Source organism: Hibiscus syriacus, unplaced genomic scaffold (assembly GCF_006381635.1).
Source record: "Hibiscus syriacus cultivar Baekdansim isolate YM2019G1 unplaced genomic scaffold, ASM638163v2 tig00111358_pilon, whole genome shotgun sequence".
In the NCBI taxonomy this organism is placed as follows: domain Eukaryota; kingdom Viridiplantae; phylum Streptophyta; class Magnoliopsida; order Malvales; family Malvaceae; genus Hibiscus; species Hibiscus syriacus.
The window spans coordinates 798,637-818,508 of NW_024063070.1; the positions used below are offsets into that span (position 1 = coordinate 798,637).

Genomic DNA, 19,872 nt, shown 5'->3' on the forward strand with positions numbered 1-19,872 from the left:
CTACTTAATTACTTTATCTTGATTAAATTTCAGAACTAAAAAAAAGGCAGTTACACTCGTGAGTTGAAATTTGCCATTGAAACCTCAAAATTCGAGTCCGGTCAAGTGTATATTTTAACCTAAAATATTGAGGTAGGTTTTAGGTCAATAATTCTCCTAAAAATGAGTCAGATACAAGTGAAAAACTAATAAATTTTGAATTAAATTGAAATGAAGAAAACATCTGTCTTGACTTAACAGTTGTTTTCCTAATTGCTGGATCCATGTTCGTATGGCATAAAGCTGCTGGTTCACGTAGGTGCTCAATCCAAAAGCAAAGGGTGAGAAAAAAGTATAGGTTTGACTTTTAAAAGAGTACAGAGTTGCAGGGTCTATCATAGAGAAATGGGTACTAGTATAGGTCAGTCATTTGCAATTGCTTTCTTTTATGTGGTTCTACTTCAGTCTCAGCTTATTATACGATAGGGACAGTAAACAGTGATCATTAAAATGATGGTTGATTTGATGACACATATTTAACGATTATTTTTTTTAACACCGTTTAATATATATTTCTCAAAGTGGTACCTTTTCGGTTGAACTGGCGAAAGGTACGTCTTCGGGGACGCGTTTTATCCGTGTTTTCGCTGAGTTGGATGTCACGTGTGGAAGGCGCATCCCCCGGGGACGCGCCTTTCCTGACTCGACTGCCACGTGTGAAAAGCGCATCTCTGGGACTCGCCTTCCATTAAATGTCATAAATACCCTCATCCGTTTTCCCTAATTACCCCTCCTCCTCCCCTATATAAACTCTCTTAACCCTCCCTCATTCTTCACACCAAAATCATATTCTCATATCTTATATAACTCAAATTCTCCAACTATTTGAGTTTTAAATTTATTATTAGTGGTAAGAAATTTATTTTTATGTTAGTATTTTTTTAAATAGTTATTATATTTTATATTAATATATTTATGTAAATATTATTTTTTTTATTAAAATAATATTTATATAATTATTATTTATTTAGAATTATTAATTTTTTTGTGCCAATTATATTGTTTTGTCTACAGTTATAATGGAAAACGAAATACTGTTGCGATTGGATATTGATCATATCTCCATACATTTTAGCGATATGGTAATATTTTTTTATAATTAATGTTAATATTTAAATTTATTTTTATTTTAAAGTTATTATGAATTTATATTAATTTTTATTTTTTATAATGTATATTATTTAGGATACTGATCGTATTTTTAGAGACTTTTATTAAAAATCCACGTATACCGATACCGGAACGTATTTTGCCATATTTGGCTTCTGTCGGGTTCGGGTATATTGCAAAAATTATTGGCGGTTGCAAACTCAAATCTGTCCTAATTTCTACACTGATTGAGAGGTGGAGGCCCGAGACACACACCTTTCACCTTCCATGTGGAGAGGCCACAATTACATTGGAGGATGTCTCTATGCATCTGGGGCTTCCCGTCGACGGAAATATGATGTGTGGTATGGCGGATGGTGATTGGCAGTCAATGTGCATTGATTATCTTGGAGCTGCTCCGCCAGAGTTTAATGGAGGTAGAATAGCTTTATCTTGGTTGAAAGCTAATTTTGAGGTTTTAAATGAAAATGCTTCAGAGGATCAAGGAAAGGCATGTGTTCGGGCATATATTCTACGAATAATTGGAGGAATATTGATGCCCGACAAATCTCACAACCAGGTGCATTGTATGTGGTTGCGGCATCTGATCGATTTTGATGAAGCTGGAAGATATAGTTGGGGCGCTGCAGTTTTGGCATTTCTCTTTAGAGAAATGTGTCGGGCGACGAATTATAAGAAAACTGCTATCGGTGGATGTCTCCTGCTTCTACAATCATGGGCGTGGTTCCGCATGCCTTTCTTATGCCCGATCGTGAATGAACCATACGTATTCCCCTTATTGTTGAGGTAATTTTCGAACTAAATTTTGATTTAAATATTTTCAATTAAATATGGTGATATTTAGTTTATATTATATTTCATAGGTGGTCGATGAAAAGAAAGGACCATAAAAGTATACCTACTGGGTTAGAGGAAATTCGTTTACTTATTGATACGAACTTATTGATACCTACTGAGTTGATCGATCTAACACGGAGAAATATGTCTGCTACTGCGTCCAACGTGACAACGGATGTCAATGGATGGTCCGTGTATCAAAGAGGAAGAGGAAGAACAACTTATGGGAACTAACCAGATACAACGGTCCTCATACATGTTGTGCAACAGGTATAAACCAGGATCATCCCAACTTGGACTCCAACATTATTTTCCAAGCAAACATACCCATTGTGAAGCAAAGCTCTCATATAGCTGTTGCAATGTTGATTTCTGCTATACAGTCACAATATGGGTACATTGTCTCATATAAAAAAGCGTGGTTGGCAAAACAGAATGCCATTTGCAAACTTCATGGCGAATGGGATTCCTCTTACAACGAGCTGCCCAGTTGGTTTCATGTTGTGCAAAGACTTAATCCAGGGACAATTGTTGAGTTCGAAACTCAACATCATTACGTGAATGATCGAATGGTTCGCGATCGCTGCCAATTTTACCGTGTCTTTTGGACTTACCATCAGTGTATTAATGCAGTCAAGTATTGTAAACCAGTTGTCCAAATTGATGGTACTTTCTTGTATGGGAAATACAAGCAAGTTTTATTATTGGTTGTGGTCCAAGATGGAAACCGCAATATTCTTCCTGTTGCGTTTGCCCTCGTTCAAGGAGAAGACACTGAGTCTTGGGCTTTTTTCCTTAAAAATTTACGTTTACATGTTGTCACCAGGGAACGAGTATGCATTATTTTAGACCGAGGAGCCGAGATAAAAGCAGCAATGGACTCTTTGGGTACAATGTATAGACCTCCACATGTTCAACATCGTTATTGTGTCCGTCATATTGCTGCAAACTATTACGGAAAATACAAGAAGAACGATGAACGTCAGTTAGTCGTGCGGATGGGTATGTTACTTTTTCCCAATTTTTCTATCAATTTCTTATTACTTATTTATACTTCATATTAACTATTACATATTCCTAATGGCTTAGGTTACGAACTCTTACCTCAAAGGTTTGAGTCGAGGCTACAAGAGCTGTTTGGCAAAAATAAGAAGGGGTGCGAGTACATTATGGACATCAGCAAAGAAATGTGGACAAATGCATATGACGGGGGTATCGCTATGGTCATATGACAACAAACTTGGCTGAAGTAATAAATTCAACCTTAAAGGGGGCGCGTCATTTACCAGTAACGTCGTTGGTTAAAACGACTTATTTTCGTTTGGGTCAACTCTTTGCAAAGCTCGGTGGACAAGCTCTTACTTGGATGCAAAACAGCCATATTTACCACCCAAGACTAGTAGTTGATTTACAGGAAAAAAATGATTGCATCAAATGGGATGTTAGTTACAAATTTTTCTCGCACCCGTGAATTGTTTCGTGTAACCGAAATGCCACGTCCGCTGCAAGGGATTGGAGCTAACTCTTTCAGAGTTAATCTGCAAGAGAGGTGGTTCGATTGTGGTTTCTTTCAAGCACTCAAATATACATGATCTCATGTCATTGCAGCTTGCTCATATTCGCATTTGGACTACAAAAATTATGTTGATCTCGTATACCAACTTTCACAAGTATTCAAGGTATATGAATTTGAGTTTCCGCCCATAGGAAACGAAAGAGACCCAAATGAGATTCAAACTTGGCTTATAATTGTACCAGATCCATTGCTATTGAGGGGCTCATGTCATCCAAAATCTACTAGAATACATTGTGATATGGATATTCGGGAGAAGTCAACATAACAAAAATGATGTGGGCATTGTAGAAACATCGGGCACAATAGAAAAAAATGTCCAGCTCTGTTATCATCATATAACCGTTAACTCTTATGTAATTAATATTGTATTTAAATGAATGTTTTTGTTTCTAATAATTTAATGTTATTGCATTTATATAATTTGTCAATGTATGTACACCTAAATAATTTTTTAACTTTTAAATACATAAATATTTTTAATATATTTATTTAATATAATAATTAATATTATTAGTTATAAATTTTTTTAAAATATAATAATAATTCCACCTTCTATGTAGAGAAAAATATTAAATTAAACAAATTAAAAGTTATTAAAAAATTTATGTATATGATAACACATTTCATGTTCTGATTGGAGGATTAAATTTATTAAATTAAATTTTCAATAAGACTAATTTCATAAAATATATAAGTCTTGAAGATTAAATATGTAATTATACTAATTTATTAACTTATGCATCAATATTTTCGTTAAATATTGATAAGAGATGAGTAGATTGATAACATTTAAATAATTAACTAATAAAATTAATAGATCGATAATCAAAATAAAAAATAATAATATAATCATATGTGTTATATTATAATTTCATACATTTTTCCTATAACTACAATAAAATCAAAACTGGTTTTCATATATTGTTCTATCATATTAATGTAGATAATTCACTCCACCTTTAACACACATTAACAAAATACATTTGATAATTCTTACATTATAATCGAAACACTTTACATAATATATTACTAATTTATAATAATAATAAAAATAAAATATTTATTATTAAATAAAATACGTGGCAGTCGAGCTGGCGAAAGGTGCGTCCATTGGGATGCGCCTTCCACACGAGGCATCCAACTCAGCGAAAATACGGGTAAAGCGCGTCCCCGGGGACGCGCCTTTCGCCAGCTTAGCCGAAAGGGTGCCACTTCGGGAAATATATATTAAACGGTGCTAAAAAGGTAAATATTCATTAAATATGTGCCAGTTTGGTCAAATCGCCAAAATGATGATGCATTCGAGGTAAGTCCGCTACTTCAGAAAAGAGGGAAGTTCTGCAGCCTAATTCAAGGAGAATGCTTACGTAACCGTAGTTTAATTTAAAATTAATGAACGACAAGGAATAGGCGATTTTCCCGAAAAATCACCCTAGTCCTCTTTATTTTTCTATTAGGTACCGTTCAGACTATATTTCTTGATCTAATAACCTTTATAGAAAGGCGCCCCCCCTTGCACCGTACTTTACGCTACGTGGGGTAAGGCACGCCCCTACAACGTGCCTTGTTAAACGTGTAAAAAATTCGAGTGTTAGTTTTGTAAATATTTTTAAATTATGCCTAATATGTAATTAATTTCTGTTAGAGTGATATTTATGTAAAACGTCAACTTTATCTATTTACGTTTTAATATATTTTTAACAACGATTAATAATGTTTATTTACTTTTAAAATTAATTATTTAAAAATATAAAAATATTAAAATAAACTTTTAATTACAATTAAGAAATCAAATGAATTATTATTCATTTTTTTAAAAAATAAATAAAAATGAATTAAAAATGAATTAAAAATGAATAAAATTCAATACAAATATAATGTAAAGCTAAAAAATATCACCTCTTTATTTAAAATATTCTTTTTAATATTAATTTTAAAAAATATAAAATAAATATTAAATTTTAATTTTATTAAAAATGAATAAACATTATTAACTGTTGTTAAAAAATAATAATTAATGAATAATAATTCATTTGATCCCTCAATTGTCAAGTTTATTTTAGTCAAGTTTATGATTGTTAAACAGTCGTAGGTGTGAAAAGCTATAGAAATCGAATGAAAATTCGATCGTACAAAGTCAATAACTCAAAATTGTCTAACTGTTGTCTAAATATTAACTCAATTGTACAACGAATAAACATCCGATCAAAGAGTTGATCTTTTCTGCTCAATCTTCACAAAAACTGTTTTGTCTCATCATTTTCTCCCGCGTATGAGCTCTTTTTTTTTCAATTCTTTTCTGTTGAATATAGTTGCCCACGTGCAAACAGAAAAATCAAAAGTAGAGTGACTTTTTATTGCAACAGTCAATTGTAATTAAAATTTTATTTTAATATTTTTTATATTTTTAAACAATTAATTTTAAAAATCAATAAATTTTTCATAATTACATGAAATTTTTAATTTTAAAAATATTTATTATAATAATCATCATCATGATTTTGTAAAAGAAATAATAGTTATAAAACTTTTATAAAATTATTCATATTTTAAAATACTTTTAAATATTCTTTTGTAAATTATTTTATAAATCGACAAATTTTGATTTTTGCATGAAATTACACAATACATATATTATTTTGCATGAATGTTATAAAAAGAAAGAAGCTCATACGTGAGAGAAAATGATGAGATAAAACAGTTTTTGTGAAGATTGAGCAGAAAATATTAACTCTTTGATCGGATGTTTATTCGTGGTACAATTGAGTTGATATTTAAACAACAATTAGACAATTTTGAGTTATTGACTTTGTACGATCGAATTTTCATTCGATCTCTGTAGCTTTCCACACCTACGACTGTTTAACAATCATAAACTTGACTTTAGATATTGAGAATAGAATATTTTAAAATTAATTGTTCTAAAATATAAAAAAAAATATTAAAATAAACTTTTAATTACAATTGAGGGATCAAATGAATTATTATTCAATTATTATTTTTAACAACAATTGATAATTTTATTCATTTTTAATAAAATTAAAATTTAATATTTATTTAATATATTTTATATTTTTTAAAATTAATATTAGAAATAATATTTTAAATAAAAAGATGATATTTTTTAGCTTTACATTATATTTTTATTGAATTTTATTCATTTTTAATTCATTTTTATTGCATTTTTATTTATTTTTAAAAAAGTGAATAATAATTCACCTGATCTCTCAATTGTAATTAAAAAATTATTTTAATATTTTTAAACAATTAATTTTAAAAGTCAATAAACATTATTAATTGTTATTAAAAATAATATCACAAAAAAATAAATAGATAAAGTTGACGATTTTACACAAATATCACCCTAACAGAAATTAATTACATATTAAGTATAGTTTAAAAATATTTACAAAATTAACACTTGGAATTTTTACACGTTTAACAAGGCGCGTTGCAAGGACACGTCTTTCTGCAAATGGTGTTCGATCGAGAAATATAATCTGAACGATATCTGACAAGAAAAAAAAGAGAGCTAAGGTGATTTTTCAAGAAAATCGCCCAAAGAATAAGTGAAATATTATAAAAAAAACATAATATTCATCACTTGCTCCAAACTAGAGAGTAATGTTGAAAGCTTGCGTATGAAACTCAAATCTAAATTTGTTGGATGTCATCTTAGAAAAGTTTCTAGGTTGCAGATTAGACTGTTCACTTTGATGTTTTTTTAAGTGGGTTGTATCGGCCATACAATGATTTATTCTTTTTATTTAGATAATATTTCGTAACCGAAATAAAGATGATCGTTAATCAATAATTTTATGTGTATGGGGGGGGGGGGGAAGAGAAGAAAGACGACGTGAGAAAGATTTTTTTTTTTGTTCAAAATGAGAAGATGAAAAGAGGTTGATCTCCCGTTTTCAACTTTGTTTTGAGAGTATTATAGGATGGTTGGAATCAGACCTAAAATCATCATATTTGTTTAAGTACTTCCGTAGATTAACATATTATACCTATGTAATTCTCAACCATCAAATTTAACTCTTATAAAGATTATATCAAAGGCATCGATCTCTAGAAAAGATGATTGCGTCGTTTAGCGAAAATTTTTGAGACTTCACTCATAGGGTAGAATCTTTCAAAGATCTTTATTAGAGGATTTAATAACCTTGGAAAGGTATTTAATAACAATGTTCAAGTATTTGCAGTACAAGGCAATTGCATTTGCAGCATTATCATTCAACATTTCCTTCACTTTCTCAGTTGCACACGAAGTAGAAAGATGAAGAAAAGGAACAAATGTGATTAGTAAACAGTAGGAATGAGCAATACAAGTGGTGAGTGGCCACTTTGTTTTTCCTATTTGTCATTTAATGACCCACTGGCTTAACTCACAAGCAAAGTTAGCAGCACTTGATTTCATCCCACCAAAAAAAGCTTCGACTGCAAGCTTTCTACCCTCGAAACAATTCAAAAAGCTTAAACAGTTGAGAAACGTAAAGTACATTCTTTTTCCAATCTTTTATTATGATGATGATGATGATGATGATGATGATGATGATGATGTATTTATGTTGGATGTTGATGCATAGCAAAATGTTTCACACACCCACATGTCTATATCATATAAGCATCCCACGTCTGTGCAAAGGAATTGATTATTGTGGGAAAAGCATGGTTTTTAGAATCGGACCGGTTAGCGAATCGATCATGCTATCGGTTCATTAGTTTAATCGGTCGAACCGATCTGTGAGAATGCTGCCATGGAAGCTGAGAGTGATGAAAGATATGGACTAAGATAACAAATGAAGGAGGAAGCTTAAAGATAGAGAGATGCCAGAATGAAGTCTTTATTGAACATTGAAGAAATACACTGCATACAACCTAATACAAGTATGACTTATATAGCTCAAGTAACCAACATAACAAACTAATAACCAGCTAATAACAACCCATAACAAACTAATAACAAACTAATAATACTCTAACATTCACCCCGCTCTTCTTTCCTTCTGAACCATATTGAGAAAAAAAAATTTGTTTTCAGCTAGTGATTGCATCAGTGTACCAATCGTTTGACAGTATCCGAACAACAAACTCACTGTTTCTTTCTTCTTTCCCATCCACACAACATTTATTCACCCAACTTTTTCAGCTTCTTGATCTTCTTCAATAAGATTGAACATGTGCTGGTATTGAGTTCTTTACTTCTTCTTCTATAACTTTTTTTCACAGCTTTTGAAAGCTGGCATTGGCTTGATCAATTACTTGGCATATTCCTTTCCTTGAACATATGATCAGCTAACTGTACATGTGTTGTTTGAAAATGTACTGGAATCATTCTTCCTTTTTTTTCCATTTTTTTTCTGATCAGTATTGATGTGTTTACCTCTCCTTGAACAACTGACCATGTCCATTTGATCTTTCTTTATTTATTTGGCAGTGGACTATTCAATATCAAAATTATGTTTACTGGAATACTCAGCAACATACCCACAACTATTTGAGAAACTTAATGCTCAACCAAGCCCACAAAAGTGATGACATTTGGAGAATGGCCGGCGTCAAGCATTTCCAAACAAAACTCAATAGCATCATCCAAGTGATTACATTTATACAATCCTTGAATCAGAACACTATAACTAAAGACATTGGGAACCACACCTTTGGATAGCATCTTCCTGAAAATTCTCTTTGCATCGTCGAGTTTGTGTGCTTTGCAGAAGCCATCAACAACAGCTGTGTATATAACAACTTCCGGAATTGTACCCTTTTCCCTCATTAATCCGAAAAGCTTCATTGCTTCTTAGATAAGCCCATCTTTACATAGACCATCAAGCATGGCTACATCATTCGGGATAAGACCATTTTCTTTCATTTTCTTGAAAATCTCATCAGCATCCTGTGGTGGGGGAACCTTTTCTTCATGCTCTTTCCTATTTATAGCTTCTGAATCTGAGGGCAGTTTTTCTCTCTTGTTATCAAGCCCAAGCTTGAACCTTTCCAGGAAATTCACATCAGATTGAGAATCTTCTCTCTTCTTTATAGAATCGGAAGCAAATCTGGTCGTGGAGTGCTGAAAGTTGGTTCCTTTGTTTTCTCGAGAAGAGATATTGAAAGGCCTTTGATCCCTTAAGGGCCTATTGGGGATACGTTGAGGAACCTCATCATCGTTCTCATTGCCATTAAAACCGATGGGTTCGTTTTCTCTAATGGGTCGTCTACTATCGCTGAAGAGGCGCGTTTGCAAGAGATACATCGAAGGAGATTGTTGAAACATTTTAATATTTCGATATAACAAATTAAGTTAAATGGATTTTAAGATTTTCCAAATGATTTTCTAAGTATATTCGATATAACTATTCGAATATCAAAACATTACTCCAAATATTTCAAAAATCATTTTTGATCCTTACTTAAGTGTAAAATTAAGTTTTAATCATAAAACAATTTCAAAATAATTTTACAAAGTATTTCGAACCAATTCAAAGCCAAAAATTCCAGATTGCTCAGAGGGAACCGATTCCCCCCCATAGGAGGAACCGATTCCCCCCTGAATGGTTTGGCTCCAAGATTTCCATAATGCTTGGAGGGAACCGATTCCCCCCAAGGGGGTACCGATTCCCCCTGTTCAACGGTCGAAATATTTGAATTTTACACTTAGGGAACCGATTCCCTATGAGAGGGAACCGATTCCCCCCACGCTCCAAGCTGTTTTATTAAATGTTTTCACACTAAAACGGCTATAATATCTTATCTAATTATCCCCAACGTTCAGAAGTGATCCAAGGTGTATTTAAGCAAGCTTAGAAGCCATTGATCAAAAACAAGAAATATCAAGCAACTAGAATCAAGAGAGAATCAAAGAGAAAGCATCAAACCTCAAGTTTGAGCATTTCAAGCCTATTTTCATTCAATATTCATTTTGCTTTCAAGAACACTTTTTGTGCTCAATTGTATTCATCTTTGAGTGTTCTTTTCTTTGTTCTAGAATTGTGCAAACATCTTACCTTGTGAGGTTTTCTTGTAAGTTTGCAAATTTGTAATCTTCTCTTTGAGAAAAGAGTGTTCTCAAGAGTTGGGGTATACTCTTGAGGGAATTGTAAGGTTATCTCTTTGGCCTCAAAAGAAAGAACAAATTAGTGAATTTGTTGGAAAATCCTTAGTGTGGATAGCTAAGGTAGTGGACGTAGACTTTGTTTGAGAAAGTCGAACCACTGTAAATCACTGTGCAATTACTTTCAATTTTCTGCAAAAGCTTCCACAAAATTTTTATTGCCAATTCACCCCCCTCTTGGCCAATTTCATCATTCGATTAACTCAACAGAGATGCTCTTGAAATGGGGTAATGGGGCTTCATGGCGAAAATCTTCATCAGCTTCACGAAAACCCTCCGAGATTGTGATGATTCCATGATGTTGAATTGGTTTCGAGAACCGTCGAAGGTTGTTCTTTTCTTCTTCAATTCAAAGAAACAACTATGGGTTTCGTAGGGGATGAGGTTCTACGTTGAGGAGTTAGGTTTGGCAGGGGATGAGGTTCTACGTGTAACTGAATCGTAATGAAGCGGAAGAGAGATGTCCACAAGATCATCGGTGAATGATACCATGTGAGAATGCTGCCATGGAAGCTGAGAGTGATGAAAGATATGGACTGAGATAACAAATGAAGGAGGAAGCTTAAAGATAGAGAGATGCCAGAATGAAGTCTTTATTGAACATTGAAGAAATACACTGCATACAACCTAATACAAGTATGACTTATATAGCTCAAGTAACCAACATAACAAACTAATAACCAGCTAATAACAACCCATAACAAACTAATAACAAACTAATAATACTCTAACACGGTCCGATCAGTCGGAAGAATCGGACGACGTCATAATTGTTGTAACTGTTTTTCACCCGGAGGGGGGAAAAGACCGATGCCGATGGGGTTTTCTCTTTGAAAATTGTTTCGAAAGGTGAAGAGTCGCCACCAATCATTTGAGGTGTGATTGGAACACTGTAAAAACCGGGTGATTTTAATAAAACATTTTATTTTTATCAAAATACCGAGTTTTGGGGTCTGCGAAAATCCAGAAATCAGGTTCGGGAGTCAGTTACGCATGGGGAAGGATTAACACCCCCATAAGCACCCAAAAATTGGTACCTAGTTAATTACCTTATATTTAAAATCAGAAATTTTGATTTCGATCTTTATTTAATTTAAAAATCATTAAGGATGCAGAGTTTGAAAAGGGTATTCGTTTATTGAGACCGATAGCATTCGCCCCCGAGCGTAAATGCGGGAGATCAGCTATTTTGTCTAATAACCGAGCATTGCCTCATTTTTAGAAAAAATGATGTGGTTTTGAAAAGGATGTCGACTTATTTGGGGAATTATCAGTAGTCACTCCCTGAGCATGATCGCGGAGGATATACTATTAATTCCTTAATAAGTGAACAATGCTTTAGATTTGTAAAAACAACGCAATTAAATAAAATTTTATTTGTCCTAATTAAACTAAAAATAAATTAAGGTCTTTTCTAACTTAGAGTGTCAAATTATGAAAATTAAGGAACCTAGGAGTTCATATTTAAAATATAAGTTCTATTATTAATACTTAATGCTATATATTAAAATGGATTAAATATTCACGTATTAGAAAGTTTCTTTTGATAATTTTAAAATAATCGAATATTACCATTAATCCAATTATGTAATTACGTCAAATTATACATATGAGGCTAACATACATATAACAAATAAATTACACCTAAACCTATGCGTATACTTAAAATAACTATTTACACACATAAGTATCATAAAGATTCAAACATATGGTTAGTAGGCCCTCAAAGCAAACCTAAACTATGTTTACATACATGCGTGTAAAAAAAACTTAAACATTGACTAAAACATAAATAGAACGAATTCAATGGCCATATCATAAATAAAGTAAATAACAAGATAGCAAAAAAAATCAAATTTCAGACCTTGCAAACGTAACATTACCAAAGAAAATACGAAGGATTAAAATAAAATAATAAAAGATTGCATATCAAATGTAAAAAAAAACTGTAAATTTAAATAACCTAACAAATGACTAAAATAAAAACGTATAAACTAGGAAGACAAAATTAAAAGGCTCAGAAATATCCATTTCAGGAACTAAAATACAACAATTGAAGAATATAAAGGAGCTTACTAAAAATTTCACTTTTTACTAAAATACGGGATCTCTCATCCATCGAAATGTTGTTGTTTTAGTACTTTAAGATATATATTTTATTTTATGTAATATTTTATCCTAATTCTCATTCAATTTCCCATCTTTTCTTCTAAAAGCTTCCCTTGCGCAGTTTCTCTCCTTCCTCAGCTACCCATCTTCCTTTCACTCTCATGCAGCACTACTCATTCCTAAAAGACCCCAGAACAACGGCGTTGCTTCCATTTCGATGTCCATCGGAGATTTAAATGTCCAAGTAAACTTCAATTGCTCCCATAAAAGCTAATAAATCGAAACCCAAATCCCTCGAAACTTCGGCTCGGTTTGAACTCTGGTCACCACTAAATCGGTATATCCTTAAACTTACGCCACATCTTTCCTTCCACTCTAAATCAAAACCCTAAAGAATCCCAACAATCTTTTATCAATCATGAAAGCCCTAGAAAGAAGCTCTGACTTATAAGCTTCCCTCCACAGTATTCATCTATGACTCCGACTGAGATCTAATGGGGATACCCGACCCAAAGGTAAACTCAATCGACCCTCTCCTTTATTCTGTTTATTTCGAGTATGGGAGAAAAATAAGTTGTTACCCTTTTCTTCTTTTTTAGAAACTCCCTAATGAACTGCAACCTAATTCGGTGAGACTCTTCTCTAAGGTAAACGCTTCCTTATCTATCTATTTCTATTCTATTTACTCAAGTAAATTTGCATGCAAGAAAATTTGAATATAAAAAATAAAACAAAACCTTCTGAAAAATAAGTATTTCTTTGTTGTTTTCTTTTCGAAAATGGATAGAACCTTTTCATTGATTACTTCGGTTCAAACAAAAAATGTAGATAGGGAAGACCCTTTTACAAATCTCTCTGTTTTTTTGTTTCTTGATGAATGCCCCCTCTTTTCCTTCTGCGTTTGTGATCTCTTCTTTTATTGCCGAGAGCTCTTCCCTCTTTCCTTAATTGCTTTCTTTTTTCCATCATATGCTGCCCCTACTGCCTTGAATTTGCTGATGGATTAGGTAAGAGTAGGTGAAAATTTGATTTGGGGTAGACAAAATCCCGTATATGATTTGCTTTTGACCTGCTTTTAGGTGGATAATTTGGTTATTGTCTGCAGGTGCTCTTTGACGCAGGCGATGACAACCTTCGATGGCTCGGTGGTGGTTTCTTCAATCGATGGCTCCATTTGGTTCCAGTGGGTCATCTTTCGGGTCGAGTTTGGTTCGGGTCTGGGCTCCAACTGGATCGGGTTAAAATTAATTTTTTTTTGTATTTAGGGCCCGATTAAGCTTGGATTTGTAAAGTCTGCGATAAATAAAAAATAAACAGTATTAATAATATTAATAATATAATAATAAAAATGAGACGAAAAATAAGTGTCGACAATAATTATTTAAAAAATTAAATAAAAATATCAAAAATATTTAATAAAAGATAATTTTTTATATCACAAGTTATATTCAAAAAAAGTCAGAACATATGTAAGTTAAAAAATCATAAAATCAAGTTAAACAAAATGATTTAAATTAACTACAACATAATATTTAAGGTAAAACATATTAAATAATAAATATAATTATATAATTATAATTAAAAAATAAATTTGGGGTTAAAAATCATAACAAAATTATATAACTATTTTTTCACTTCAATCAAGTTCGAATTTTAGGCTTCAATCGAGCTTCTAATTTTTTTTTTTGAGTTAAGCCTTTTTGAATTCAAGTTTCAATATTATATTTCGAGTTTGAGTTGAACTTTATAATTTTTAGTTTGTGAGTTTGAGTTGAGCTTACTTTTAAAGTTTTCAAGTTCGAGTCGAGCTCAGCAATAATCGAGTTCGACTTGGCTCGTTTAACAAACGACGTTTGGTTTAATTTTTTTTTTTAAAAAAAAATCTCAATTTTTTTCGGGTTTTCTCAGATTTTTCGATTTTCAGCCGGTCTGGTTCGAACGGTTCAGCGGTTCTGGCCGATTCATTAATAGCGGTTTAACCAGTTTAAATTAAAGTGGATTAAACAACGGTTTCCGATTAAACCAACCGATCCGATTCAATTTTCAAAACAGGGAAAAGCTAGTGTTCCCTGTGCCCTCTTTCTGAAAACTGACAGTAATACCTTCATACACAACCGACAACCTTCGCCCCCACCCCAAACTCTTTTTTTTCTCTTTTTTTTTTAAAAAAAAAAAACATTCATACGCATCAACACGTGATTTGTTGTGTCTTTTAGATAGAGTTGCTAAATTTTTAATTAATAAATAGCAAGAATCTGGTCACAGACACTGGTGTATACAATAAAGATTTCACGAGAACCCCAAGAGCAGAAGAGCTGTTTCCCCACACCCACACCATCCTTTCAAGTTCAAGCTTTCTCCGGAAGCTGTGTTATACGAAAGTCAAATTAAGGAACAATAGAGAATTGACATTGTCAAAAATATTAAGAAAAATATTAACTTTTTTAATAATTTTTGGTTCAAACAAAAATTTTATGAAGAAGATAACCGAAATAATAATGAAAAAAGTGTACAATCGAAAAATATTAAAAAAATTTAACATTTTATATTACATCTTTAAAAATATTATATATTTTTTTATTAATATTTTCGATTTCCTTCTTTGCCTTTAGTTAGGGCATTGTCGGTTAGACCTAACTTTCTTAAACCATGAATTCAAATGGACTATAACAGATGAATTGCTGGTTTCATTGGATAGATTTGGTGAATGGATTTTGATGGGGGAGATTACTAGCTTGACACTTTCAATGGCAGGGGGAAACTTCCCTTCTTTTTTAATAGATGATGGGGCTCTCGAAGGTGGTGGGAGAGAATAAAGAATCCTTGACAACCAAGGAAAGCAAAGGGTAAATTAGGGAATTTAATAAGAAAATGGGTTAAAATTTTGATTAAAGTCTATTAAAAATTTTACTACGTTAAAAAATCATCTTAATCTCTATATTAAAAGTTTATTCAAATTAATTAGTAGTTAAAAGAATATTATTTCTTTTAAAGTTTTGTGTTTGAGCAACTATATTTGTAAGATTATATATATATTATTGATGATTAAAATAACAATTAATTTTTTTAAACAAATACAACCTTATAACCACCTTAAACTATTAAAAAATTTCATTTTCATCTTTCTATTTAGAGAAATAAATATTTTATTTCAAAATATTATTTTATTGTTAGTAGAATTAAAATATTAAATTTAAATAAAATTATTATAAATTCAATTCTAAACATTATTTAATTTATATTCTAAAAATAAAAAAATGAATTAATTTATTCTAATATTAATTTTATATTTTAGCATGTGTTTAATTCTTATTGAATAATTTTATAAAAAAAATAGTAAATTACGGTTATACATATGTCATGTACTAAAGGACGAATGCATAAATTTATGTCAAACTGCGAACTTAAGAAATTATATTAAAAAATTTAGAATACAATTTTAGGGGTGCGAAATTCAATAATCAATAGAAAATATAAAGGTATAATTTAAAATATAAGGTATTTTGAAAATTTTAAGGGGTGCAACCGCACCCCAACACCCTCTCGGTTCATCCTGCTACCTATTGAAAAAAAGTTAATATCCTTATAATTTATTTTTATTTATTAACTTTTGGAATATATATATATATATATATATATATATATATAAATAAGAGTTGAAATATTTATTTTAAAAATATAATTTATTTAATTTGAAAATTGATAAGAATATAAGTAGCATTTAAACTTAATATTTCAATTCAATTAATAATAGATTAAATAGTTTGAATTAAAATATTTAATTTTCTAAATTTGTATAGATTAGTGGAGGCAAGTAGGCCTGTAAATAAACTGAACGTTCAGCGAACTGTTCATGAACCGTGCGGCTGGAAATTCGTTTATGTTCGTTTATTTATTAAATGAACGAACATGAATAAGATTTTGCGTTCGTTTAATTAAATGAACGAACATGAACAAATGGCTCGTTCGTGAACGTTCGATTATATGTTCGTTTATGTTTGTTCATTTATGTTCGTTCATTTACGTTCGTGAACGTTAGATTATATGTTCGTTTATGTTCGTTCATTTATGTTCGAACAGAGGGCAAGTTGAATATATTACGAAGATTATTGAAGTTGTTTGGATTTCAAGAAGATTGTTTTGTTGAACAAATTAACTTTAAGATTTTATTATGTTAATATAGCTTATTTATGATTTATGTATGTTTTTGTCGTATTCGAACAAATTAATTCTAAAGTTGTAGGTTATATTAATGAATTTTAAGTTGTTATTATTGTTGTTTACTTTTTTTTACATTTTTTTGTTGTGTTCGAATAAGTTTTTTGTGTGTTTGTGTTGTTCGTTTATGTTCGTTTATTGTGTTTGTTTATATTCGTTCGTTCGTGTTCGTTTATATTCGTTCTTTCGTGTTCGTTTATTGTTTAAATGAACGAACATGAACAAGCTATATTCCTTAATAAACGAACATGAACAAAAAAAAATTTGTTCGTTTATGTTCGTGTTCATTTATGTTCGTTTATTTATTAAATAAATAAACATAAACATACATCAGTACGTGTGCGTTCGGTTCGTTTAACAAGCGAGGCAAGAAAATAATAAGGTTACATTGAATATTTAGAAGTATAATAAAATAGATATATAATGAAAAAGAGGGGGTAAGGTTGGCATTATCCCAAAAGAGAATCGTCGCCTAAAAATAAGGTACCTTGAGAAGCTGAAACTCCCCAACGGCAGCACCAACAAGACAAGAACAAACACATCAGAAAACAGCATCGTCATCCTATTTTATCTTCGTTGCTTTATTTTCAGCAAACCAAAAAGAAAGCATGGAAACTCCACGCACCCTCCAAGAGTCCACGCATCACCAAACTCTCTATTTCTTTCAATGGCCCAGCTCAGATCAGCTGGACCAGAATTTATGGTTTAGTAGGCGGAAGAGAAAAAAAGAGAAGATATAGATGTAGATGTCTTCAAATGTGCTCCATCCAAAAACCCATGTTTACCAGAAATACCCTTCTGCAACCACCCGAAAAAAGCCATCTTCATCACTGTCTCAACTCTCTAAAGTTACATTTTTTTCACCCAGTTATTATGTGGTCTTCTTTGTCTTGGTCAGAGTTTTCACAGATTGAACAGGAAAGCCAGAACCCTCCTCTCTCTATACTTATTATTTCCCTTTTATCATTTCATGCCCAATCTCATTCTTTCTTATCAATCACCCTTATTCTTCCTCCTTGTCATCCCTTTTATCTTCTCCATATTTGCTTAATTTAGCCCTTGTGTGGGGTTCTTCTCTTAATATCATCCCTGTGTTCTGAACCATGAAGAAGATGAAAGTGGTTGCTAGTTCTTTGGAGTATTCTCCATACGCCATGTATGAGGATCAAAGAACGAGGTTCAAGCACCAGAGCCTTGTGCAAGACTTTCAAGACTTACACAAGGTAACGACTTTCTTGCTGTTTGTTTAGTTTTTGAGTTGCTTTTGTTAAGTTCTTATTAGATCTGTGTTTTTATTCTTCTGGGTATATGTTCATGTCTTTAATCTTTTAAGAATAAGAGTCGGACACGATCGTTTGGATCTTATTGTTTCAAATGATGGTCCTCTCTATAGTTTTGGTCCAGTGAGTTTTCATAGGTTCGATTGATCAACATAATTGTATATATCGTTTACTGCAAAGTTTGATGATAAAATTCTTGATATTTTGCATCAAAATCCTCAGGTTTCATGGCTTTCACGTTGTGGAATTGCTAGTTTGTTCATAGACCCTGATTATAATCTCAACAATTTCCTCTGTGTTTTCTTTCAGGAAACAGAGGCCATGAGAAAGAAATTGCAGATGTTGAAAGAACAAAAATCGAATCTGTTGGCTGAAGTCCGGTAATGATCTTGTTCCTCCTTAAATTTGTATGATTTGCATAACATTAGCATTGTGATTATTAATATGGAGTTAATATTTTGAGTTTTGATCATATTTTTTTTTGTTCTTAGGTTTTTAAGGAGGAGGCACAAATTCTTGATCCAAAACCGATCTTCGAACAACCCTGCGGATCGATTCTTTGCACCGCCGCAGAATATGGTTATCAGAAGTAAATCGAATATGAAGGGAAAGAAATCAACGGAAAAGGAACATTGTATGCCACACCTAGCTACAAGTTTTGTTTTGAACCAGAAGGGAAAGACTTATGGTGAAAAGGAAACCTTACTCACTCGTCGTCCTCCGATGATTGACTTAAACCGAAAGCAGCAGAAAGTTTTCAGTGAAAAGGAGGAAGCTGCTCTGCGGAGTTCTTTACCGGCTGTCTACTTGAACCAGAAGGAAAGGCTTTACAGCGAAAAGGAGGCTGCTGCTCGAAGCATAGCACCGGTTTTTGATTTAAACCAGATTTCGGTAATCTACTTGTAGTTAGTAGAGTTATTGTCTGTAAATTTGCATGTTATATAAGCTTTGATCTTGATTTGATTTCTTCTTGGCTTTTATTCCATTGCAGACAGAGGAGGAAGAACTACAGGCTAATGATAACTCACTGAGAATAGAGGAACTCAAGAGCAGTTCGATCCGAATCGGAAATGACAAGCAGCACAATGATATTAAACTATCGGCCTGCTGGAACACCGGAAACAGACCAAACAGAGTCGGGAAAAGGAAGATAACATGGCAAGATCAGGTGGCATTGAAGGTTTAAGTCCCCTTAGTTGAAGGGGTGGTACTTGTTAGTTTAGCTTCCCTTCCCCCATATTTATTTGCACTGTTTTGTAAAAAAAGAAAATATAGTTGTACCAATTGAATTTATGAAGATAAATATGAAAATTGATTATTGGGAATCAGATATATTCTCAACGAAAATGTGTTGTTTACTCATGCTTGATTATCGGAGTAATGGAGAAGCAACTTGGTGGCTTGCATTTGTTTGTGATGTGAACAGCCTGTTTTGACAGGCTCCACAATTTTGTTCCTTAGCTTCATTGTTTTACATTTTGCTAAGCAATGGAAGGTGCCGGCTCCTCCTTCATTAAAAGGGTATTTGGTGTTAACTTAAAAAGATACCTTTACAAGGATGAGATTAGAGCTGAAAATGATGTTTACCA

The 19,872-nt window shown here is 32.2% G+C and overlaps 1 protein-coding gene and 1 pseudogene across 1 annotated transcript; one reads left to right on the top strand and one right to left on the bottom strand.

Annotated features, from left to right (window-relative positions):
- Positions 1-8,949: 8,949 nt before the first annotated feature.
- Positions 8,950-9,818, bottom strand: LOC120159362 (annotated as a pseudogene).
- A 7,771-nt stretch (positions 9,819-17,589) lies between these two features.
- On the top strand, positions 17,590-19,625 carry LOC120159347. Its single transcript, XM_039169954.1, has 4 exons — positions 17,590-18,226; positions 18,593-18,663; positions 18,775-19,174; positions 19,275-19,625. The coding sequence occupies exons 1-4, from the start codon at positions 18,107-18,109 to the stop codon at positions 19,467-19,469; spliced, it is 786 nt and encodes a 261-aa protein (XP_039025885.1). The 5' UTR covers positions 17,590-18,106; the 3' UTR covers positions 19,470-19,625.
- The last annotated feature ends 247 nt before the right edge of the window (positions 19,626-19,872 follow it).